General features: G+C 42.9%; 2 protein-coding genes across 2 annotated transcripts in view; one reads left to right on the forward strand and one right to left on the reverse strand.

Annotated features, from left to right (window-relative positions):
• Positions 1 to 1,493, forward strand: part of IQCG (IQ motif containing G) — a 19,112-nt gene extending 17,619 nt beyond the window's left edge. Inside the window, exons 8-9 of the mRNA XM_009323594.1 lie at positions 746 to 847; positions 1,350 to 1,493. Of these exons, the coding sequence (XP_009321869.1) occupies positions 746 to 847; positions 1,350 to 1,493 (246 nt within the window). The remainder of the gene's footprint in view (positions 1 to 745; positions 848 to 1,349) is intronic.
• Positions 1,494 to 9,398: 7,905 nt separating this feature from the next.
• The window catches only part of LRCH3 (leucine-rich repeats and calponin homology (CH) domain containing 3), a 69,067-nt gene continuing 53,638 nt past the window's right edge, over positions 9,399 to 24,827 (reverse strand). The window contains exons 16-22 of the mRNA XM_009323595.1: positions 21,836 to 21,916; positions 19,452 to 19,500; positions 18,836 to 18,949; positions 18,084 to 18,202; positions 16,396 to 16,533; positions 14,062 to 14,139; positions 9,399 to 11,775 (exon numbers count right to left, since the gene is read on the reverse strand). Of these exons, the coding sequence (XP_009321870.1) occupies positions 11,575 to 11,775; positions 14,062 to 14,139; positions 16,396 to 16,533; positions 18,084 to 18,202; positions 18,836 to 18,949; positions 19,452 to 19,500; positions 21,836 to 21,916 (780 nt within the window). The 3' untranslated portion in view covers positions 9,399 to 11,574. The remainder of the gene's footprint in view (positions 11,776 to 14,061; positions 14,140 to 16,395; positions 16,534 to 18,083; positions 18,203 to 18,835; positions 18,950 to 19,451; positions 19,501 to 21,835; positions 21,917 to 24,827) is intronic.

Genomic DNA, 24,827 nt, shown 5'->3' on the forward strand with positions numbered 1-24,827 from the left:
CTGCCGGGCTCTGATCACAGCTATGCAGGCACAGCGGAGCAGGCAACACAGAGCAGAGAGAAGTGTCTAGAAAAAGGGGTGTTTTAAAGCCAGAAGGAATTAACTTGTAATCATTCCTTACTGTCACTGGGTCTGAGACGATGGGACCGAGTTAGATGTTTCCCTGCTTGTGGGCTCATTTTTTGCCCTGTACACTGTCATCTCAGTGTCCCAAGTGTGTTTGTACATCATCTGCTGCCTAGCCTGGGGGAGCACGGGCCCTTCCCACCACCATCTGTTGCCTGAGACGCCACCAGACAGCCATTTTACAGCACAGGATCAGAGGGTTAATTACACCCAGGCCGTGAGAGATTTCACTTTGGCAGCAGCTCTCAGTGCCTTAGGACTGATGGTGGTAATGAGCAACATTTGCCATCTGGATTCAGGAAAGATCAAATAAAGGAGGCGGGGGAGGAAGATCCACGCTTACACATTATCCTTGGGCTGCCAGGGAACTCCTTGGCGCACAGGGTGGGGACCCGCACCGCGACCCATGGGCCAGAGCAGCCCTGGCTGGGCTGCGAAAAGCGTGTAGCAAGGATGAGACCAGTAGGCAGCTAGAGGAGAAGACTCCTTGCACCAGGGTCCAGGTGAGCCCAGCCCTGCCCTGACAAGCTGCTGGGCCCAGTGAGCCTGAAAGGTTGGCCCTGCAGTTTAGGGGATGTGTTTTTCATGCGGCTGTTGCCACCCCTGTGCTATCTTGCAGTGCCAGACGTTTGAGGAAGCCATCATCAGTGACCGGGCGGAAAAGAAGGCTAAAAGACGACAACTAGAGCAGGATGCCCTGGAGCTGAAGAGCATCCTGAAGGTAAAGGGGAGCAAAGCTGAGGCAGTGCTGTTCCATCAGCAGTTGGGAGCTAATCATTTGCACCACAGGTTTGTTCGGGCAGAAAATGGCCTGAGAAAGTCGTCTGGTGTGGGGCGGCACAAGCAAAGGACAGATGAAGCCTGTCCCTTTCTTCTGGGGCAGACACAAAGCCAGCAGCTAGCTGCAGGTTTGAGAAGGGACTGCAAGGGGAGAAGCCAGTCTCCTCGAGTGGTCTGGGGCCACGCTCATCACACCAGCCCCACTGCGTGGGCGGTACAGGGAGGGTCATGGAGCAGTTCCCCTGCTCGTCCCCTTGCCACCAGCAGCAGATGCCCTCGGTCCAGACACGGATACCTTCAGTGTAACCAGCATAGGCCCAACCGCTGCTGTGTGGGCCAGGGGTTTCCTCCTGCAGCTGGGGAGCACAGGAGAGATGCTCTGGCCATTGAGCTGTACCAGGTATCCCAGCAAGTGATTTCCTCTCTCTCTCTCTCACTTCCAGCTGCAGGCCTGGTGGAGAGGTACAATGGTCCGCAGAAACCTTGGGCCCTACCAGGCCCTCAGGAAGATTCGGGAGAAACACCTATCAAAGCAGAAAGAAAAAGGGAAAAAGGAAAAATCTGGAGCAAAGAAAAAGACACGATAAGTAAAGAAACCTGGCCACAGACAGGCTCCAGGGCTGTTGCTCGGCAGGGCACTGCAGTCTGCCTGTCTCTGCCAGGAGAAAATAAACCATGTTAACAGAGCTCAGACTATTCTGGAGAACACAGTTTATGACAGACACAGTTAAGCTGAAGCTGCAGTAACTCTTAAGATCTTGAAGCTGCCCTCGTACAGCAAAGACACTGTTTCTCCAGTAGAAAGGGGAACTGCATGAAAACAGTGAGAAACGCTACATCCCCCAAAGTGCTTTATGGAAATATGACAGCTAGCAGGAGGTAATCCTGTTAACAGCCCAGTAACTCACCTGCTTGGGACGCTCTGCACCGAGAACCTCCTCTGCAGACCCCAAAGCACTGGCCGTGGCTGAAGCGTTAGTGCTTGCTGTGGCTCTGAGTAAGGCGGGGAGGCCAAGTCACCCGCATCTGGGCTCAAGCAGCACCCTCCCTGCTGTCAGTGCCGGCATTAGGTCGGCAGGGGGAAAACCGCCGACAGTTTGCAGTGTAAACACAAGGGCAGTCAAAGCACGCAGGTTTCCATTCCCGCAGTCCTGCAAAATGTCAGCACATAGACAGAATAGCTCCGAATGCCCTCCGACCGAGGGAAGGGACAACGGAAAAAGACAGCTGGCCGCGCTGCCTACAGGAGCTGATCCGTCACAGCCGTACCCACCACCCTGGCCACCGTCTCTGCGCAGCAGGATGAGGCAGTAGGCAGGGGGCGAAGCCCACTGCTGGGGAGCAGCGTGCTGCTTTTTTAACCCAGAGGGGAGCCCTCTCTCTTGACACGGCTATCAATCACATGCAGGTCTGTGCACAAAGCAAAATTAGCCCTGCGGTCGAGCTGGCTGGCTTCTGACACTCCCACGCAGGAGAGCGAGCTCAAACCATACAAAGTCTGCTGTGCTCTTTGTGACCAGCCCGTGCTGGCCCCATCCAAACATCCTCATGTCCAAGCTTAACTGTGCCAAAAGCTCGGAAGTTCAAGCGAGAGGACTGAAATCGCGAGCAGAGAGCCTTTGGCTCAGAACTCTGAACGGGAGGGAAGGGGCTGCTGCCCGACTATCAGGCCGAGCCGACTGTCAAGGGAGCACTGAAATTTCAGACACTCTAGACAAACTTGCGTAGAGGTATCGGTATTACCCCTGGAGCACTGCCGCCTACTTAAAACCAGAACGCGTTCCCGTTCCAGCACTGGTACCAAAGCTGTGAACACAGTCGCTCGCCTTCCGTGGTCCCCAGGCGCGGTAGGAACAGGGATCACTCCAGTCCGAGGCTGGCAGGAGCTGAGCCAGGACTGTGCTGACACCCCGCGTCCGCACCGCGGCTCCTTATCGCGGGAGGCACCGCAGAGCCACCTCGGGAGTTATGTTCCTCATTTTAAGTCGTCTTTTTCATGCGCTGCTGACTCGGTACATTTCACTTAGGACTAGTATTTTCCGTACGTGGTGGGTGTTAACAGGTGACCTGGTTAGATGGAGGGAGTGAAGTTTGATCATAAACTCTTCAGAGGTTTTGAGCTAAGGAGAAAGTGGGACAGAACGGAGAGGCAGTAGATCTCCACTGTTTATATCAAACTCTAGGCACACGTTACTAACACAACCAACTGAAATCTGAAGCATGGCATCAGCTGGGCTTTGCTTGATTTTCAGCAGAGAACAAAATATAACGTGATCCTGAACGATCCTCCGCAGCCAGGGATCCTGCCAAGGCTGGGCTCCCCTTCAAGCCCCAGTTCCCGATGCCAGCGCAACAGCGCTTGTTTTTATGGTCCATCAGGTCCCTGGAGCCGCAGTGAACAGGTCAGTAGGAAGTTAACACACTGCACTGGGTTGTGAACTAATTCAGAACTTCTATTTTGGTGACTGGTATCTCAAAGATAAAAAACCCAAAACCATAAATGGCATGGGCACAGCAGTACGCTTCCGAGATCAGGAAGCTCTGTGTCTGCGTGTATAGGGGAAGGGGTACTTCTTCTTTCAAAAATGATATAATAATAATAAAAAAAAAGCAGCAGTAGAACTGGGTTTACTAGTCCAGTAAGGTGGAGAGTGCCGAAATCTCTTTTAGGGTCCCAATACGAGTGTCCTGGCCGCTGGGCGATAGTGTGACGGGGGCAAAGGCTTTTAACCTGACCGAACCCCCGCGAGCTTACGCCTCCCAAGAACGAACAGCACGCCCTTGCCCGGGGACCGCGGCCACCCACCCGGCCAGCTCCTCCCGGCCTCCTCCGCTGCACCAGCCCATCCCAGAGGCGCTGCTCTCCTTACGAGCCTTACCTTGCTCGGTCAGAAACCGCAGTGGATTTCTGTTTCTTGGCTGCACAGCTGCCAAGTAAACAGGCTGAGCGCCTGCGCACATCCATGACGTTCTTCCGCAGGGAGCACCAGAAGTCACAGGCCCTTTGGAGAAACTAGTTTCAAGGGAGGTAAATGGAGAAGAAAGGCTGGAGAACGAGAGGCCGGTTAGGAGGCGGCTTTAGACAGACGGGGAGAAATGACCACCAGGCCATTTCACCAGGGCTGCAGCTGTGCAGCCCTCAGGAAGGCAGGAACGGAGTTGTCCCAAGTGACTGATGGAGTCCCCAGGAGGTCAAAAAAGGATGCTGAAGCAGCTTGGTGAGCAGGGAACAGTACCACAGGGGCATGCAGCGTGTATGAAGTAGGGAGGGTTTGTGGATCTCTGGCAGTTTCTAGGCCTTGCTTTTGTTTTTTGTTTTTTTTAAATAATAAAAACTATGAGGAGGGAAGAAAAGAGGAGTAAACATTTTGGCTAACAAGAACCAACCTTTCAAATGCTGCGGGGGCATGAAGCAGGGGTGCAAGTTTTACAGATCAAACCCAAGACAGGATAAAACCAAGCAAAAGACGAGAACGGCCAGGGGCACCAGTACTGGCAGCAGCAAACTCCCCAAACCTAGAACGTACATTTACTTTGAGAAGGAAAAGAAAAAAAGGGGGTGGGTGGGATCCTGTACACAATCACTGCTTCTCAGCGTCTGGGGAAGGTTAAAAATGCCCCCAAGAAAAAGCTTCTGATGTGGCTGCAGAACGTGTGTAAAAATGCTGGAGTTTTTCTAGAGACACAAACCAGGTCCATTAGCTGCCAGCTGTGACGATGGGGAAGGGGGATAAACACCCGACACAGAGGATGTGACATTCATCGACGCAACAGAAAACCAGCAGGAAGAATACTGTAATTCATGTGAGTTTTAAAACTTTATTTCAAATTACCCATGGTTTCCTTTTATATTATCAATGTGCTAGAAGTTCACACTACTGGCAGAATACAGGCAATTTAAAATAAAGTGTACAATAGTCAGACACATTTATATGTAACAGACTTGGAAATTATGGAATGTATTTACAGACGCACAGCATGGGATGAAGCTTTAAAATCCTTTACTCTATTAATTACACGTTTACACTGTTTTCAGAAATAACAAAATTAGATCGCTTTGTAAAACATCACAATATCTACAGAAAAGCATTTTTTTAGCTGTCCAAATTCACCTTAAGAGTCCTCCGTTTCTAAAACATTTTTTCAAAGAACCGTTTATTGTCATAAAAGGGTAAAAATACCATTTGCCATTGTGTCACTAGCAAGAACAACAGGGGTGTTCTCGGCGCTGTAAAAAGTTGTCTCTGGTTTATTTTAAGCAGGCCACCGAGGTCGGGGCCCTTACGAAAGGGGGAAGACCCAAACCCCGGCTGTTTTGCCCCGACCACCGCGCTGCCGTCAGGGACTCCCGAGTGCCCGTGCCGCTTGGCCTCGAGCGCGCAGCCTTGCCGAGCCTCAAACGCCGCTCAGTGCTCGCCACGGTTTGAGGAGGGATGGTGACACAATGGAGTCAGTGTGTGAACACCAGCAAGCACGAAGCACTCGGAGGGATTCCTCCCACACCCTCCAACACAAACGCCCCAGAGAGGAAAGACAATTGCCTCTTTGCTTTAACACACAAAATAGAATTTTATACACGTTTTCTCTACGACATTCTTTTCACGGGATACAACAAAAATTGCACATAAATACACTGAAAAATCCCAACCCATTTTGCAAAAGAGAACTGCAGTTGGTTTTGGTATAATACATTAAATAAACCGTACGATGAAACTTCAGGTTTGGATTTTTGTCCTAAACATCTGGTCAAGATTTAGCGTTTGCCAGCATGAAAACACAGGATTATAAACTAACATGACCGCATACACGGAAACTGCCAGAGTGAACCGTTGCTTAGAACGAAGTACGCGATACTGGGGAGAGAGCGCCTGCCCAGCCACGCAACCATTGCTCTTCGCAGGAACTCAGCTGCCGTGCGTACGCACCGCTCGTACAGAAGAGTAGCTGTGTTCACCAGACACGACGGGAAATAGCCATGTCTCGCAGTCAGGCTCAACTCCCCACCCCATCAACTCCTAAAAACTAGTATTAATGAACGTCAAACTTCCACCAACCTGAATACTGTTAAGTTTCATTTTCCCTAAGCGCTGGAAGCTGGACCGGAGCAAACACCACACCCTCACAATTCCACGTATGGAATGGTTTTCTTGAAACGGGAATATGTAAATAGTCCACAAAGGGTGTGCTATTGAAGAGTTAACGTGCCCCTGTAACAATACAAATGACCTAATGTTGAAAACTAAGATGAAGTCAGTGCCCCCCTCTTTCAAATTATGTGCAGAGACCAACATACACGAAACACTTGTGCTCTGTACTGTTGGCTGCGAGCGGCAGAATCCCCCACTCAGCAGACTACAGCAGAGACCTCAGACACTTTTATGTAATCCTTTAAGAATTACCAACGCTCCTTGCAAGCGAAATTAAGTGAAACGAGACCTACTTAAGGAGGAAAGTACGTCTGTATGGAGCTGCTCTCTTCCTGTGTGCACTGCAAGTTACTGGCGTTTTCGTTGCTTGCAGGGCTCAGGGCAACACGCTTACCCGCTATGAAAAGGTCTCTCTTTTCAGCTGTGCGGTTTCAAGTACCCTTCAGGTGGTGTTCTCCACTTGCAACCTGATCAGCCAGTGCCAATGAGAAGCAGCGGGAATAATTATGTGAAATAAGGGATTCGACAGTCACCACAATGGACCTTGAAAGAAATACATGAAGCAAAACAGAGCGGAAACAAAACTGCAAATCAAAAGGGGAAAAAATCCAGCTAAGAGCAGTCCTCGCCAGTGTTCCCGTGGCAGGTTTACTTCAGCAAAAATGACTTTTAGCTAGCCTGTCCCCATTTCTTCTCCTTCCTTTATCCCCATGAAATCCTCTTGGTGCATTCTGCTTCAAATATATCCCCAGATGCAATACCTCCCATGCCTGAAGTTGGTCTCAGACCCCGTGCACCATGTGTTAGTAGCGTAATGTTCGGGGATGCTTTAAATTGGCCAAAACCTAACAAAGGAACTGCACGGGTGGAGAACTGCATTTTGCAAGGTCTTTTTGGGGGAAAACCCCCCCAACAATTATTGTAACTGATCTGGTAGCGAGCTTGGCCTCATCACTAGGACCAGAGCACGCAGAGCTAGCCTTTGTTTTGCCGGTCAGCTTTCCAGCAAAATGCAAAACTTGTCGGCTGCCTCTCCCATTCCTGTGTATCGAACGCCTATTTTTATGTTAAGGAAGGAGGAAGGAAGTAATGGTAGTTCTGTAAAACCAGTGCATCTCTACATAAATTCCAATGATAAAAGGCTTTATTTATTAAAGCCATGTTAAACCCACAAATAGAAGCCACCTTTTGCAACAGACTGCTGCTTTGGCAATATGCAGCCCACCTATGGAAATCCAGCAATTGTGTTCCTAAAATGATACATTTCTCGGTGGCTGGGCCGTTCACCAGTGCTGGCATGTCTGCGTGGGATGCTTCGGCCCCTAACGCACGTGTTATTTGATAACGGGTTTCTAATGATTAGCACGGCAGGCTGTAATTCTTCACACCCTAGTGAAAATACATACGTGGTTCTTGATGACATCTAGCCATCATTTGACAAAACTACTGAGTAACCGCACGCACCCCTACGTGACCAGAAGGGGAGGTGAGAGGAGGTAGATCTCCCTCCGCTGATGTTGGCAAAATTGTCAGATAAAGACCCGTTAAAACCCAAACAGAAAGTGAACCCAGCAAGCATGCTAATGTGATTAATACAATTTGAACAGTTCTGGTTTAGTATCTTTTACTAAGATGTTTCTTGCGGAGAAAACACGCAGTCTTTTTTCCCTTGGGAAAAAAATTAATCCGTCTTTTTTTCTTTCAAATTTTAAGCAATGAGGACATGCCAACACAAGTTACAGCTGCACGAGGTTCGACCCTGTTATCAAGCACTGCAGGTTAAGATTGTGTGTTGCAATTTTTTTATATATATAGAAGGAGCTGTTGTTCTTTGGAGGCAAAGAAATTCCCTTTCTTTGAACCCTGCGCGGAAGGAAAGAAATTTCATTCCCCATGTGCCCACTGCAGCAACATCCTTTTTTTACAAACGAATTCCCCTAGGGATCGCTTTCCAAACTCTACACCCATGTCTTCAGTCTACAAGGTCAGTTTCTATGGCTGGCAAGCCAGCCACTGGAATTCCCTGCCCTCCTCCCCATCAACTGTATTTTTTTTTTAAATAAGGGGCAAAAATACTGATAATAAAAATGTTATTGGAAACTGTTGCGATCTCCAAAAAAATGGAGAAATGAAGTAAAACATTCCTGTCAGGAATCACGGAAACTCATTTCCTTAGAACAGAGCTCTGTGTGTTTGGATGCACTGCATGGGCAGTAAAGTCTTCACGTCCTTCTGCTTAGCCAAGGTAACCCAAAAGGTCCCGGAGGTCTTTACACAGCAGACAAGTGGTGAAGTTGCTGCTGCTTTGGGGGTGCCAGCTCCAGGAGCGCCTGGACAGTCACAGCTACCTGTGTCAAACCCTTCTCTTCTAAAATATGTAGAGGCAAACATAATTGCTCCTGAATGGGGAACAAAACAAAGACAAAAACAAAATGGATGAAAAACACTCAACTGAAAAGAAAAAAAAATTAAGCAAAAGGTGACTGAAATATGAAATGTTATGGACAGCTAGCACACACACAGGTATGAAATGAAATTTCTGCTTGTGAGTAATGAACCGTGAACATGACTACTCAGAGGAGGCGGCCGTGGGGTAATCCTTGTGTTTATTTATTAGAAAATTGGACAAATAAGAATTTGAAAAAGGACCGTGGGAGAAGTGGGGCAGAGCAAATTGTCCTCTGCCTCTGCCCACACTGAAATGGCAGCAGTTTATGAAACCAGAAGTAGATGAACTTAGGGAGGGGGAAAGCTTTGCCTCAGCATGGTGACCTTGCTACAACACAGAGTAGGAGAGGAACCATGGCTTCCTTTCCAAAACACAACTGCCTTTTTGAGGGAGTCCTCACGTAGCAAGCCCGTTCAGCTGTCAGGCTGGAAGCTGGAAAGACCTGCTTTAAAGCAGAGAGTGAAATACTAGTGTGCGCTACGGAAACACTGTGCAACAAGCCTAAGAGGAAACGTCATACTTAAAAGCAATTCTCATCTCATGGGAGACACTGCCCACCTGAAGTCCTTCTGTCTGTATGGATGTGCTGATCTCTCTCATTACAAAAGTTCCTTGGAAGGCACAAAAACGCAGAAAGCACAAGTTGTTTTATGGAAGAAAAAGGAAAAAAAGACTTGCTTCTATGTATGACTGAAATAACCTTGATCACAAATGTGGAAAATGCCGTTTCTCCTCTTCAGGGCAATGAGAAATCGACAGTGTATTTATAGGCGAGTGTCCATCCTACGTTATGTGCGAGTCACTACCACTTACTTATCTTCCAGAAGTACACCCGCTTAGCAGGTCACCTCCAAGATCATCCTAAGGAGTAAGAGTAATACGCAAAATGCAAAAAGAGGTTTCAAAGTGTTTATTAATAATTGTGCTATTCTCAGTCTAAGATGGATTTAAAGCCTCATCCTACGTAAGTCCTTGACACATCCTGGCCATCCTCTCTCCACAACAGTCAGGATACATGTCCAACAGTTCTCTGTATCTGTAGAAAATAACCAAAGCCTGTCCTTCCTATAGAGCTACAGAGATTATTTTTCACGGGTTATTTCCACAGCAACCTGCATTTCTCCACTCTTTGAATCTTTACTGATTTTTGATGTTAAAGAAATCCTTCAGCATAAACAGTGGCAGCCAACGCTCCTGCCGCAAAGCTCAGAGCGGAGAGAAAACAAATGAACCCAGACTGAAATTCTCACAGTAAGCCATATGATCAGGCTGAAATACATTTTTCTTCCAGCAAATTTATGTTATTTTGAAAACAGTGTGCTTTTTGAGAAAATACTTGTAAACTTGAGCAAATATGCCTTATCTTTCTTCTTATGTAGGCAAATAGATAAGGGGAAAAGCTTTGGAATGACTCCATACCACAGACAGTCACGACAAACAAAATTTAAAAACTGGAAGGCACTGTTAGTGTAAAAACCCTTGCAGCTTTTATCACAGTGTTCATTAGAAGAAGTTAAGAAACAAAGGAACTGAGTTCATTTTAGTTCATACCAGTAAGCAGTGCAAAAATAGCTTATTTAAAAATAAAACAATCTCCCCCGTCAAAGGTCCCCTCTTTCCTCCAAAATGTTTTGCTTGGACAGAACACTGTGTGTGATTTGGAAAGAGGGCGTCAACTCCTCTACTCGCTCCTTTGTGAAATACTCACTTTACGTTACGAGAGCCTGTGAGATCCATGTACACATTTTACTGGTAGCGACCACATTTGCAACTGAACTCCTGTGTATCTTAAACCGCGCTTCAGAGTTGTTGCCAGGTTAACATCGGAATGCTAACGCCACTTAAACCGGGCTCACGAGCCACTGACTGTATTTTCAGATATAACAGAAATTTATTGAAAACACGTGTGGGACAGCCATTTTACTTAACACTTACCTGTCACTGGTCTCTGAGCAGAGTTCCCTGAATCAATCTACACTCTGAGGAGACATGGTCTTTTACACATCACATGGGGAGTGCCCTGAAGTTCTGAGGTGTCCCTGAGACATTAAAGCATTAAAGCACCAGGATGCTTTTCCTGGGGAGGGAAAAGCTTTGAAGCTTTACGGAAGACTACCTGAGTTTTGTAAAACAGTGAAGAGTGATCGTGCAGCCGGGACTTACATTTCTGCAATTGTATGATACAAAGGTTTCTGAAAACGACAGGGTAAGAGGAAGAAGGGAATCAGCATGAAACAAGCACGGGTTGGGGCGCCCACAATCAAGTGGCAACTCGAGAAGTTTTTGTTAAGTTTTATCCAGAGCACAGTAAAATGCTACGACATTCTGTGGCATCTGATAGAATCTTAAAAGATCTTTCCTTCTGTGCCAGAAAACGCTTCTCTCAAAGCTGCTGAAGAGGTCAGTTTTCTGAAAACTTCCTGCTTGATCTGTTACGAAGCTCAAGTAGCTCAGGATTCGCTGACAGTTATTTTAAAAATCCCGACTCAAAGTCATACACCAGAGTCTACAAATACGAGAAGTCAAATGCTCTCAGAAGGGGGAAAAGGGACGGGGGGTAAGAAGAAAAAATATATCCATAACAGTCCTGTGGACAAAACTTACCAGACCATGTCTCCTAAGACTGTGAAATCTAATCAAGAACACTGATGTTGAAAAAAATACTTTGCATTCTTTAACATTTTTCATCAGATAATCCTGAAGCAATTTACCAAAGTGGGTGTAATTCCCATTTTACAGATGGGGAAACTGAGGCACAAACTGACAACGCAGTTTTCCCAGTACTACATCACTCGTCAGCAGACTATAGCATGCACCCTAAGCTCAGTCCCTTGCTCTAGCCCACGGACAGCACTTCCTCCCTTGTAAATGCGTTACATCTGCTAAATATGACACAGCAAATACAAATGTGAATTATGTCACAGATGGTCGCGTGGGTGCACCAATGTGCTTACACATCGCACTTGTCACCTCTGTCCCATCAGTGGGAAAGAAAGCACTTCATAGACACAGTCTTGACAAAAACCAAGCACCGGAGCGATGGAGGGAGGAAGCAGCAACACTATCCTTCAGCTAGAGAAAAAAGACCCAGCGATAGAACATACAGAGCGTTAGCATTAGAGTACAGTAAAACACCACAAAGCCCCAGAGCTGAATGGAAAGGGAGACAAGACTGGATTCTTCTGAATCTGTCCCCAGGGAAAGAAGAGTCTCAACTGTTCTTTTAACGCTGAGGTTTAGCTGAAGAATGTCAGAAGGGGAACAAAGATTGTCCTGTCCAGAGTGTGTGAGCAGGAAGGGAAAACAGACAGAAAAAAAAAGGTCAGTCAGTTAGCCATAGCAACATCCACGAAGCAGTCAGTCATCAGACATCTCAGATATAACTACATGTTCGAGAAGCGTATCACAGCTGGTTAATTCTCACAGAGGAATCTGCAAGACTCCCATTGCAAAGAACTCGCTTAAGCAAATGTTTTGTGTTCAGTGAGGTGCCTGTCACCTGTGCAGCTTAAACACGTAACTATTCTTTGTTGTTAAAAACATAGCAGTTGACACATGCCTTAGTGAAAACCATTTTTCTCCAGGGGAAATGAAGAGGCTACAGGTTTCCGAGATGCTGTTGGCACCGAGTACTCACCAAAGCTGTCTCCACTTGTATCTTAGTTAATGAAAACAGTAGGACAAGGGATTATTTATGTGTAACTGATGCTTGAATGCAGTATCCTGCAGAAATATCTATTACTAATTAGAGTTTAAGTGTTCTGTAACTATTCCCACTGTGTATCTTTTCCCTCCCTTTCACACAGGTAACTGCTGTAAATCAGCGAAATCTAGATGCACGTATCAATCTGTTCAACTGTCGGTTTCTTTTGATGCAAGGGCTTTAACTAGCAAAGTCCGATAGAAACAGCTGCTCCACTGTGGCGCCTGTAATTAACACTTTCTAAAAGTAGCTTTCCTCTTAGAAGGTAAGTATTTCTACATAGATCCATACTTTCAGAAAGCCTTTTATTTTTGTAATTAGAATTTAAATGAAAGGAAATACCTGCAGGCATCTTTTCCAGAAAAATATACTAGGCTGCCACGCCATTCTTGCATACAGATATCGTACGTTCACATCTCAGTAGATATGTAATGTAGACATGTGAGAGCAACTTTAGAGTACAGGTGGGGGTATTTCAGTAAGTTTCCCCAGAGACACCCTCCTTGAACTCTTTCACGTTAAAGCAAGAAATAGGAGAAAAACAGGAGGGTCCTAGACAGTAGGTGTAGCAGATGTAGCAGTCTGGGTCTACAGGGGGCTTTTTCTTGAGCGGCTTTTTTGTTTGGTTGTTTTTAAATGTGGGTCATTTCAGTGATCTGCTCTGTACTGCAATTCCATAAAAATTACATCTTCATATTTGAGGGAGCTATCAATAGGGAAGCTGGGATGGAATTGAACAATTTTGCCCCAGATGAATTTATATTGTGCAGTTCTGCTGGGAGTAAAAGTCTGAAGTTTCTTAGGGGACCAAAACAGTGCAGGATCCTCAAAGTACTAAGGATTACTTACAACTCCCTACCACGTTCCAATGCGATTCACCACTGAGTCATGTGAAGTTGCCAGGCAGCTCAATAAGTATGCTATCCTAAAATCCCAATGGCTCAAACGCCTGCAAGCCAAGCTATCTGAAAACACCAGAAATACCGCATGACTGACTTGAGAACACTGCCTTTAGAAATAGCTGGGAAATGAGTCACTGGATCTACTTTTCCCTTTCACAATACAAAAGAAAGAAAACGGCACCTACAACAGAAACACCAATGCTTAGCAGTGTAAGAAACCAAATCAATTAATGCACTGGAAGAAAAACTAAAAAACCCATGACATACCAAAACTATTTGTACTGAGACAGCTGCTGAATAGGACAAAGTGGAAAGGACAGGACAGCATAAAACAGGGTAACTGGACTCTGATGGACTATTTCATGTGTTCCCACCTCCTAGCTCTTCCACGTTTCAGAAGAGGACAAGGAATACCAGAAGATAGACTTCTACCACTGGTCCATGACAAAACAATTAGGATCTATGCAAAGATAGCTACCATCAGAGAAAGGCCAATAATACTGCGACTCATCGGTAAGACAGTAAAGACGTTCACGTAAGAGAATTATTCTGAAGGAACATGAAAAGCTTTGGGATAAAAATAACACATGCAAAACATCATCCAAATTTTATCCCACTTTTAAGCTGTCAAATACCTAATCTTGAGAAAATGTAATTGTTTTTATAGAAATACCTTGCAATTCTAAAGGCAGACTCGAACTGCATCAGCTATTATGAATTTGAGGCACAGCAGAAAGTAAATCAGACCTCTGATAAACTATATCTGACTTCATTTTGCTCTGGAAGACAATGCAAGGTATGTCTGGTCTATACTGCAAGACATAGGTTATACCTGAACCTTCTAAACTTTTAATCATTTTGTTTTCATCAAGTCTTTCAAAGAAGGTTTTATTTTCTGAAGCATCATACAAAACCGCACCTGAAACATTATATCAGGGTAGCAGAAATACGTACCTGAGGCACTCCAATCCTTCTGCAAGCTTCCAAGAAATTCTCCACGTTTCGTCTGCATTTTGCCATTGTAAGTTTAGGCTGCAAAGTAAAGGAGGCAGACATACAGTGTTCTTAACTGGCAGGATTTTAAGAGATCTTTGGTTTTTATTTAAATAAAACTCTTAATAAATCTCTTTGCCAAAAACATACCGCACTGACATAAGCTTGTCTAATTCAAAGCAGGCTCTGCTGTAGTTTGCTTTTCTTTAGAAAAGCAAGCCCAAATTTCAAAGCTATTTTATGAAAAGCTAATTTATGAATGCTGGATGTTTAAAAAAAAAAAAGACAATTCTAAGCTGTGCAATATTTATATACAAGGTGTTATATAAAACTGGCTAACACTTTTAGTGACTACAGTATGATAATTTTAAAAATATATTTTGAATGAAACACACATGGATGGCTTCCATGCTGTGACTTCAGAGCAATTTCATGATATGAAGCAATCTGGAGTCTGTTCTGGATTACTACAATATAAAAATATATAAATATCAAACCATATTTTAGTTAACAAAGAGATAAAAAAAATGAAGGCTAGATGAAACCAGAAAAGAACGGAAGAAAACGGGAACTGAAGCTTGCTGCTTGTAAGCCTCTTGTAGATGTGTTTGATGTAGCTCTTTGAACTGCACTCCCTGGCATTTTTTTCAAGCGAGCTTTTTTCTACAGTTAGCTTTCACACCTCTGCACAGACATACCACGGCACAGGCTCTGTCTTGTTTCTACTCTTGAAGCTTATTCTCTTCTGGTTAAAGAGACACAAGCTTCCTGCTCCTTTGAACAAGCTACCCGCAGTCTACGTAGCAGCAGGCAGCGGCCTCTGTGGGTTCAGTGCTTTTCCGTAAGTGGTGGGGTTTCTGCTCTGTCCCCTCAATGTGCCGTATTTCCCCACCAGGAAAGCAGGTTAAAGGCTAGCGCTGACTTCTTTCTCCCGAAGGACGAAGGGAATACAAAGATCACATTGTGACTGAGGAATGACATGATGCCTCTTCTGCTCCTGGAGCCGTGCAGCTAAAGGCTGCCTCTTCCTTGGGACTTATATGACAAAGCCATGATTTAATTCCTAACACAGAATATTCAACAGCACATAAAACCAGGCCATTGAAAAGATATTCTCAATGACGCAAGTCTTCTGAATAGCAGCTGTATGCCTTTTCTCTTAATGATTCCACAATCTGCCTAAAACCTTGGCGTGTCCAGTTCAACCGTTCTCAAAATAATGAAGACATCTGCTTGTTCACATCAAGTCCAAGGGAGAGGAACCACAATGATATAGGAGGCAGCCCTGTAAGTGCCAGTTCAGATTCCAACCAACACAAAGAGTGACTCCAAAATAAGGAAAAGCAAACACAACATGCGTGTTTCAACAACTTCCCCCAGGAACAATCGTCAGGTTTTTTTCCTTCTTCATACAATTTAAAGGTGCATAACAAGCAATCTGCCTCTCCATACTACTTTTAAGTAGCTGACCCTAAATATTTTCACTGAACTTTCTGACTTCCAGAAATACAGATTAGGTAAATAGTCTGTTGTTATTTCACAGTTCTTGACCTTTCTCTAATTCTGTGCTTTCCCAAAAAAAAACACAGTAATGCACCCAGAAATATATCATCTTCATTGCTTTCCAGAAACACTGCAGTTAGGCAGGGTAAGAAAAACAACTTCAGAAATTTTCAAACTTCTCTGTGCGCGTCCTTCCTTGCTCTCAACAGTCCCCAGATACAACACCTTTTGTTCCTGTTATCACAAAGGTATGACTGGATTTGTTTTGTTCCAGGAGATGCTGTTCTCCAAGTAGCTCGAGTGTGCTCTGCTAAAATTCCTAAGCAGAGGAATTTGTAGTGCTGTGAAGTGGACACAGGAATCAACTTGGCTTCTCTGCCCGTTTTCACTGTCTTCTGTAGTGGGGTCCTAAATGTTGTAGAGAATGTTGTATTTTCCTACAATCTGTTTTCCTGAACTTCTTGGACCTTTTTATCTTTTGACATATCCTACTTCAGTTCTCATGCTGAACTGTCTCTCATTTCACTAGTTTTCAAGTTAACATAGAGAGGACTTGAAAACATTAACATTTTCTTACAATCTGTGTTAGAAGTAACTTTATTTAAATGAAACAAACCCAAATATAATTTCTTTTAATGAAGCTATAGACCTCTTTTAGACAGAACAGATGGTTATTTTTTGTCACGTACGTTCACAGAGGAGAATCCTGAATTTAGCATTTGTCTGGATTACAGAACTTTGTTGGATGTTATTTTGGACACCTATAAAATACCATCATTATGACATACTTACAACAGCAGGTGAGGGGACATGAATGCTGGGAACAGATCGGGGACGCACATGATTAGCTAAATGACACAGAACAACACCATCGGTGAGAGCTGCTCCAAGATCACTGGGCAACGACACTTTCAACCGTGATTCTATATTCTGTAGAAAAACGAACATGGACACACGAAAAGTAAGAGCAGGTTTCCTCCAACTATTTCGTTCTGCAGAACATTTTATAAGAGGCAGAAGTGCTTCCATCACAACTCTCCATCCTCGTGACACTTCTAAACAGCTTTCTGAGTAACACCAAGGAAGGCTCTGCGCACTACTGTGGCCCAGAGCTGACCACAATCTGGAAGCAGTTAAGTTCAATGATGAAGAGTTTTCATTGTACAGCACAGGGACTAATAGGATCATTATTAAAAAATAATGGAAATTGGGGTCTAAGAGCAGTACTCCTAATCCTACGTATTCTCAGAGAATGGTTCTGCCAAGGGAAGTGAAAATAATTGTCTTCGTGGGTTGGAGAACAACATAGTTACCAAAAGTCATGATAACATTTTTCCCTGTAAAGAAAAACCCAAACTACTTGGCATAAATAGTTTTAAAGAAACAAGGTAGTTAGCATTTGTGTAATGGAATGAATAAAATTTCAAGTCAGGCTTTTAATCTTATTTCAAACACTGTGTGAATTTCACTGAATTGTTATGCTGTATCTAAATTTTTTTTACGTATTAAAACCAAAATATTTAAGCTTACTTGGGAAGCAGAACAAGGGACAGACTACATACAAAGCATTCTGAGGCAACAGAAGAGAGGCTCTGCAAACAGCACCAAGTTTTGTTTTGTTTTATTTAAGGCAACTTTCTCCTTTAAGGGAAAGGAGATTGTCCTTACTTTAAAATTTACAAAGAGAAGGAACTCTCTCTGTCCATCTGGGATGCTTATGGCTTTTAAAATCAGCTTTAACAAGTAGGAATTCTTATTTCTTGAGAAAGCACAAACAATTAATTAGAGCACCCCAAGGAATCCCTTCATGCTCTCCAGAAACAAGTCTGGGGCAAAGCAGAGCAGTACCTTAATGCCATGTGACATTTTCAATATTCACGTGTATTGTCATTGTACCTGGGCACAAACCAGGAGCGCGGTAGCCCTGAACAGGCAAACAGCACAACCATAAGGAATATTTGTACCTCAGGTATTCTGCACTTAACTAAGGATAAGGCAAGAATCAATAGATGGATCCAGAGCACACAAGGAAACCACGCTGTCACCATGACTGGCAGCAGTCTCTGCATTCCATCTGCTTTTCTGTGGGCTTTACAGCAAAGAGGCGTTTTAAAAAAAAGATTAAAAAGACAACAGTAAGGTAACTTTCCAGGGAGTTCCTTACAAGTGTGAAGGCTGATAAGGAAGAAAGCAAGCACATGTTTATTTTGAAAGCAGACATCACTGGACACTCAGAAGCAGGAGTCAGCACGGTATATTTTACAGAATTTGAAGCTGACTTTATCCACCACAAAAACCAAAGCGAACACCATTGCATCCATCTGAAAGAAACACTCAGACTGTACAGTGCCATTTAGTTTTGGTCAACCATTCACCGTATTGGTCCAGTGAAATTGGTCTAAAACAGAAGTACAGATTTAGCAGGATGCACGCAATGCATTTACTAAGATGTCCACATACCGGCTTCTGGCAGTACTTACCTTACGTAGCTGCTCTATTAGCTCCAGCTCCTCCTCTCGCTGTTTGGAGTTTTGTCTTGCTCTAGGGTCTGCAGAATCATTAGCAGGAGACAAGGCACGGGTAGAAGATGAAGTAACAGCTAAAAAAGTAGCACGAAGGAAGGAAAATCACTAAGCACAGTTTGGCCGATTGTCCTTCGCTGCTGTACTACACATGCGCACATACAAGGTTCCAGAATGGGTACAGTGCATTCCTTTTCACAAATCTGTTTCTTTCATTTGATTATTAATCAAGCTAATGACCTAATCTAAATGAGGTGTTCTATAACACATTTTTCTTTCTGTTTAGATTCTGTTCTTTCTGTTGGCTAGTAATCATTCACAAAAGGAGGACAAAGTTTTGCTGGATGAAGTACGTTGAAACAGTTCAGTCTTTCTACAGCAATTGCAATTTTGTTATGTGCTACTGCGCAATGCGAAATTTATGAAGCTGCCTTCATCAGTGGTTGAAGGCTTTTGTGGCATTTCCTTGGTGTAAGCACAGACCAGGAAGAACAAAATCCCACATTTCCACAAACGTGACAAAAGAATATTTGACAGCTCTAAATAAAAGATTGCTTATTCACAAACTGTTTAATGCCATATGTCTACAAATGGAACTCAAAGTAGTTTTGTGATAATGACCTGAAGTAACAGAACAGTGCAAAACCTAGGTAATGCAGATGTTAATATAACGTAGCAAAACTAGCTAACTTCTAAGCTATACAACCTACCTTTGTTTGCTTCATCCCTGACAGCTGCTCGGAAAAGGAAACTCTCAGGTCGCTGGGAAGGGTTTCTATAGGAAGGTGGGGCTGCATGGCCAGGATATGGAGGGGAAAGGTGGACTAAACAAATGTGGAAAGGCACAGGAAAGGAAAGGAGGAAGAAGGAAACGGTTAGAGTTTAAATAGGAAACGGGTTCAGCAATGTGGTAATTAAAAAGAACAAAACAAAAATTTTAATATAATAATGACAAAATAAACTACAGCCATGCATGATAAAAGCGCAGAGCAGGAAAAGGCACTTCCAAGGTCACTTGCATGCAAAGCACATTCCACATACCAATTCCAACAACTGTTCTGACTGTTGCTGAATGCATCTGTGTGCCAAAGCCTGTATGGAGGTCTAAACCAGCCAAACCCTACGCTCTGCCTGAAGACATGCTTCACCCCTGTTGCCTCTTCCCTCGTGTGTTTCTAAGGGGACCCAAATAACTGGGTAAATTCTCAAACACAGCAGTGCCACATACAGAGATGGGAACATATGCTCCCTTCCCTTCATAGTACAAATAAGCAAGCAGGCATTTTGATCTTATTTTTCAGAATTTTTTCTTCCTTTCCCTGTTACCTGTCTGAGTGGTAGGTGAGCCGGGGGAGATGGTAGATCTGTCATCACTCTGTGGACAAAAAAGCAGAAGAGTATAAATGGTCCTAATCTGGAAAAGCTGTGACTACATTTTAATTTGCTGTGCTTTAAAAAAGGCTCCATCCATCTAAATGTGTTTCAGAAAAAAAACAAGAGTGTGAAAAAAACACAGTATGTTGTTCCCCAAGTCTCATCTCTGCAGAAAGTGACAAAGTTTTTTCTTTTGCAGAAATGACACAATTGCTTTTTTTCTGAGGAAAAAGAATGATGAAACAGCACTGACTGTGCAATGACAGATCTTTGTTTACTCTTCCTTCCAACCAAAACTTTCAGCGTTCTTTGCAAAGGGGACACAGAAAAACAGATAATTAAATAACATGCAGAACCTGCATTACAGAAGCACCGATAAGGATACACCTCTTCGACACCTTTGCTAATGCAAAACTGCTCTTTACTGAACACCACTCTCCCCAGGGAAACACACTGTGGTTTTATTACAGTGCTTACACAGACTAATGATTTCTTGTGATGAATGCATTCGGTATAGCAGTTTCCACAGAAGAGAAAGAACTATAGGGTATCTGTATTCAAAAGTAAGCTGTTAAAGAATACAAGAAGAGTACTTCTGATGAACTCAACTTGGTCAAGAGTAAATAATCTTGTACAGAAAAAGCAACTTCAAAGACAACCAAGAACCCCTCGGAGCAGAGACTGGTTACCATGTTTTTATAGCTCAGGCCTCCTGTAGACACAGCCTAAAGCTAAGATGAGGTAATATCTACTACAGTTTAATCAGGTAAATTGGATTCATACCCTACCTGAACTTTTGATTAGAAGCTGACAGACTAACACCTGTTAAAACAGATGTGTGGATCCAAGAGTTTTTTGTTGGTTTTACTGGTGAATGATAATAGCAAGAGATACCTTGACAGGACTGAAAGTAGAGGCATTAGGCAGGGTAGTAGCACAGCTTTCTCGATTCAACCCTGAGAGCGACTGAATGCAGAAAGAAAGAGAAGGCAGTAGCAGTGTTAGCAAACGGCTGATAGGTCATGCACAAAGGTGGAATGCAGTAGACAAGTTAAAAAGGAAGAGGTGATCATGATCACATCCTCAGAAACGCTCAACAGGCAACAGATACATACTTGCTGAACTACAGTTAAAGCCTTCCTACCCTCCTGAACTTTCTGGCTAATAAGCTTGGGAGGTGCGATGTTTCTTTTACACACAGCACAGTGACATCAAAAGCAGAACTGAGAACAATAAGTGAGGTAAAAGCTTCTTTAGTAACACCTAATGTAACACCTATGCCATCAGACAAAAGGAAATTTTACCCTACAACAGTACATTTTGAGCCACTATTCAAAATAAATAGCTTTCTTTTTAACGTTTCAAGTATGTTATGCATTTTTAGTAAGTTATTTTTGTATCAACTTTGTAAAAATCAGAGAAACCCACATCTAACGGGCTCAAGAATACACATGGTATCTGCCACAAACACCTAATGCTGATCCTTGTGAATTACACACAAAGTAAATAAGATTCTGTGGGTGGAATCTAGCTCTCGGGAAAGATGTCAGTGTGAAGATTTACAGTGTTGTCACAAAAAGTGTAGCCAAATTTCAATTATAACCAGTATCAAAACCAACCAAATAAACAACTTTTCATGTTTACAGAACGGGAGCTCCAGCATGCCAATCTGTCACTGACAGGTGGATCTAGAAGGCAAATTCTGTGTCTTATCGAAAGCAAAACCAAAACATTAACATTTGAGGACTGAATGGCTCAAGAATGAAACTATGCTTTCTGAAACAGCATTCAAATAGCAAAGTGGCAGTTCAGCACAGGAAAAGAACACCAAATGACACCTAGAAACTCTACAGATGTGTACAACACACTTGGGAGTGTTAGTATTTAACTGATTCGCAACTATTCTGCCACTTCAGAACAGTACAGCCAGGAAGGACTAGAAGGAGAGGTTATACGCAGGGCAAGCCTTAAATACAAACATCTTTAGGCCCTACGCAGACTTAACTGCTGATCCTCAAGACAGCCTTTTTCTCCACAACAGTGCAGAGCAAAAACCATGGGGTTTTTTTGTTTGTTTGTTTTAAAGAGTTCTAAAATATCACTTGACTTAAGCAAAACATTAGCTAGTATATGAGAACAGTAAAATAAAACAGAAGTAGGTGGTCTGTACCATTAACATGACTGTTTATGCCTGTATGAAAAGAGCAAGACAACCTTAATGCAGACTAACAAGAAGTTGTCACAATTCACGTACCCAGCAGTGGGCGAAGGGAAGGGGAACACGGCACACCACAGGGTAGGACAATCACAACAGCAACACACTGCATGCTCTTCACCTGTTTGCGAGTCCCTGGCCTTCTTTTAATGGTATTGGTGTTATTGTCAATCTCAAACACAAAGAGAGGCTCAAAGCCATTCTGTCAGGGACAGCAAGGAAAGAAAGAGAGGGAAGAAAGGAAGAAGTGAGGCAAAGAACAACCGTAAGAAAAGGTAGCCACAACCAGAATGCTGCAATTCAGACTTACAACACCCTACTGCACATGCTGCACTTGGCCTCTAGGTCAGAGAAACCTCCCTGTGCCAGAAACAACTGTAGATACAGGGTCTGCCAAAGCAGAGCCCAACCAGAACTCTGCACGAACCAAATAAGGATATTTTAAAGGAATTTGATTATTAAACATTTGAATACACAAATGGATGCCAACGGTCTGAGAGAAAACTCCAGGGTACAAGTTAGCATAATTCAAGTCCTGCTTACTTTACCATACCATTATTATTTGTAACACACTGGTGCCTAAAAGCCTTAACTTGAAAAGTTTCAGAGATCCCACGTGCTAAGAGTAACACGATGGCCTCAGGCCATTTTTGAGACCACAACAAGAAAACACAACGCAATGAAGGGAGCACAAGGCAGCAATGAGACAAAGCTTATGAAAAGAAGAGGTCACACCAGCTGCCTGATGCTTATCAAGTATTTCACAGGCTTCACAACAGAGAAATTGAGCAGCAGTTTGAGAGGATGCTTTGGGTTTTTTTTCCTTCCACAGTACTCACCTTGTAAGGGACAGCGTGAGAGAAAACAAGAAGATATTTGGGGAGAAATGAGATTCATAAACAGTAAAGGCTGAAATCATTAGCCAAGTCTGAAGCCCTGATACTATCTCAACAAGTAATCTCAATTGTAACGAATGGGACTACCCTTGTGAGAATAGCAAGCAGGATATGACTTATTAATATAAAACTTTGAGGTATATAGCACATTTTCTCAGAAAGGCCAGTGATTACATTTCTTCAGCAACATTTCAGTTAGTCGGGCTGTTACAAGTCAACAGAAAGAAATCCACCACAGTGTGCAATGAAGTACTACAGCCAAACTCCACTTCACTTCAAATCACAGGTGTCTAGAAGAAACGTACAACTAAACTGAACTATTAACGTTCATAGAAAGTATGGGTAGTCATTTTGTGAGTTCAGACAGACTGTCCTGAAATTGTTTACAAACAGAAGGAAACAGTCAGAATAACCTCTGCAATGTGAATATATTTTAATTTTAATTAGTGATAAAAGACAACAAGGAGAAGACCAAAAGAAACATGATGTAAGGAGATTCACAACTTAAATTTTGGGTTTAAGAAAATTTTTGTTAAAGCAGTAACAATACCAGAAGAGGGAAGTAGTAAAATAAAAGAAAGCTCACTTGCTTTCTAACTACATATTAGACTTATTACTTTTTTAATCTTTTCCTTACATCTGAGCTGAAAACATTGTTTGGAGCAAAAGAAAAGCAACTGCTCAGTTTAGAGAGCTTTGATTAACAAGGGAAATGCTGAACAAAAGATCTTTTACTATACCTCTATGTAATATTCTGTTTTGCTACAAAGTGTTATTCCCACACCATAAAGCTAGAACAATCAGTGGAAAATCTAGCAGAACTTTTTTTTTTTTTTAAACTAACCTATCTGTAAGTTTCAATGTCCAAAAGTTTTGTAAGGTAAAGTTTACACTACTGCATGCAGTCTTTACGCAGAGAGAGAAAAAAAGACAGAGAGGAAACTATGAAAATGGAAAATGTGTACTGAAAACTGCCATTAGCAAATAGAATTTTGATATGAAATACCTCTATACTTTGGTGGAGGAAAAAAACCCATCCTCAGAAATTAGACCTAGCTAAATTTCAAATCCATAAGGACAGGGAAAATGTCAAATGAAATGCAATAGAATATAAAAAAAGTAAAAGTATTTTCAACTCTTATGACAGACTTTCTTTTTTTTAAAGCAAACTAATGAACATTTCCTTGTTGTTGAACAAGTTTTTACCATACAAAATACATTTGTGGACACAAAAATGCTACAAATTCATGAGCTAGCCTGGGCTTAATGTTCCAGTTACAATAATTGCCAGAAACAGCTGCCCTGGCATATGTCATCATCAGACACAGTGTGTATTTCCACTACAAAATTGAGCTGCAGACATACTTCAGCAGTTCAGAAAACCCAGTATTTCATATACTATTATAGTTTAGTGCTGCTGAAAAGAGCAGGGAATCAAAAGAAAAATGACTAGAGAAATGATTGCTTTCAAATCCAGTTCAATCTTCCCCTACCAGCCTGTCCACTTCTTTGTGAAGTGCGAGGATGTAACTTGGTTAAAGATACAAAGGAAACAAACAGTGATGGAAGCCAGTTTCAAAATAATTTCTGAAAATTCCAAGCCATGTAACGTAAAATTCTACATATTAATTTACAAGTGTCATGGGATCACACAATGAAATAGAAATGTGGTCCTTAAAGGTACCTTTAAAATTCCAAAGATGAATTCACTGACAACAGAATATCAACACTTAACCCAAACCACTGCTATTCTCCTGTTTCTTATTAGCTAAATATGAAAGCACATTTTTATATGCTAATTGATTGTAATTTCTCTAAACAGGCACATGCATGATCACAAATAAATCTCTCTCTAATATGAGAAGCTTTCTTCTTCTCCCACACAGTGCTAGTCACGTGAAAGCAGGAAACCCAAAAAGTCTGAATAAAGAGACAGTAAATATCTTGACCAACATGTTCTGGAGAGAGATATTCTGAGAGCACTGCCTAAAGAAAATTTAGGCAGATAATGGAAGCACATGAATTAAGAAAATAAATCCCAGGCATGCAGTCATGCAACAGCAGGCAAATCGGTGTCTTTTTCTTTTATAGACATGGATTATGGCATTAATTATATTCTTTAATTATGCTACATCGCTAAGATGCCATAAAGGAAGAAATAGCATAAAACATGAAGTCAGTATATGAATGTTTTTATTTTTGCTAAGTGTTCAAAAT

This window comes from Pygoscelis adeliae, unplaced genomic scaffold (assembly GCF_000699105.1).
Source record: "Pygoscelis adeliae isolate BGI_AS28 unplaced genomic scaffold, ASM69910v1 Scaffold245, whole genome shotgun sequence".
NCBI classification, from domain to species: Eukaryota; Metazoa; Chordata; class Aves; order Sphenisciformes; family Spheniscidae; genus Pygoscelis; species Pygoscelis adeliae.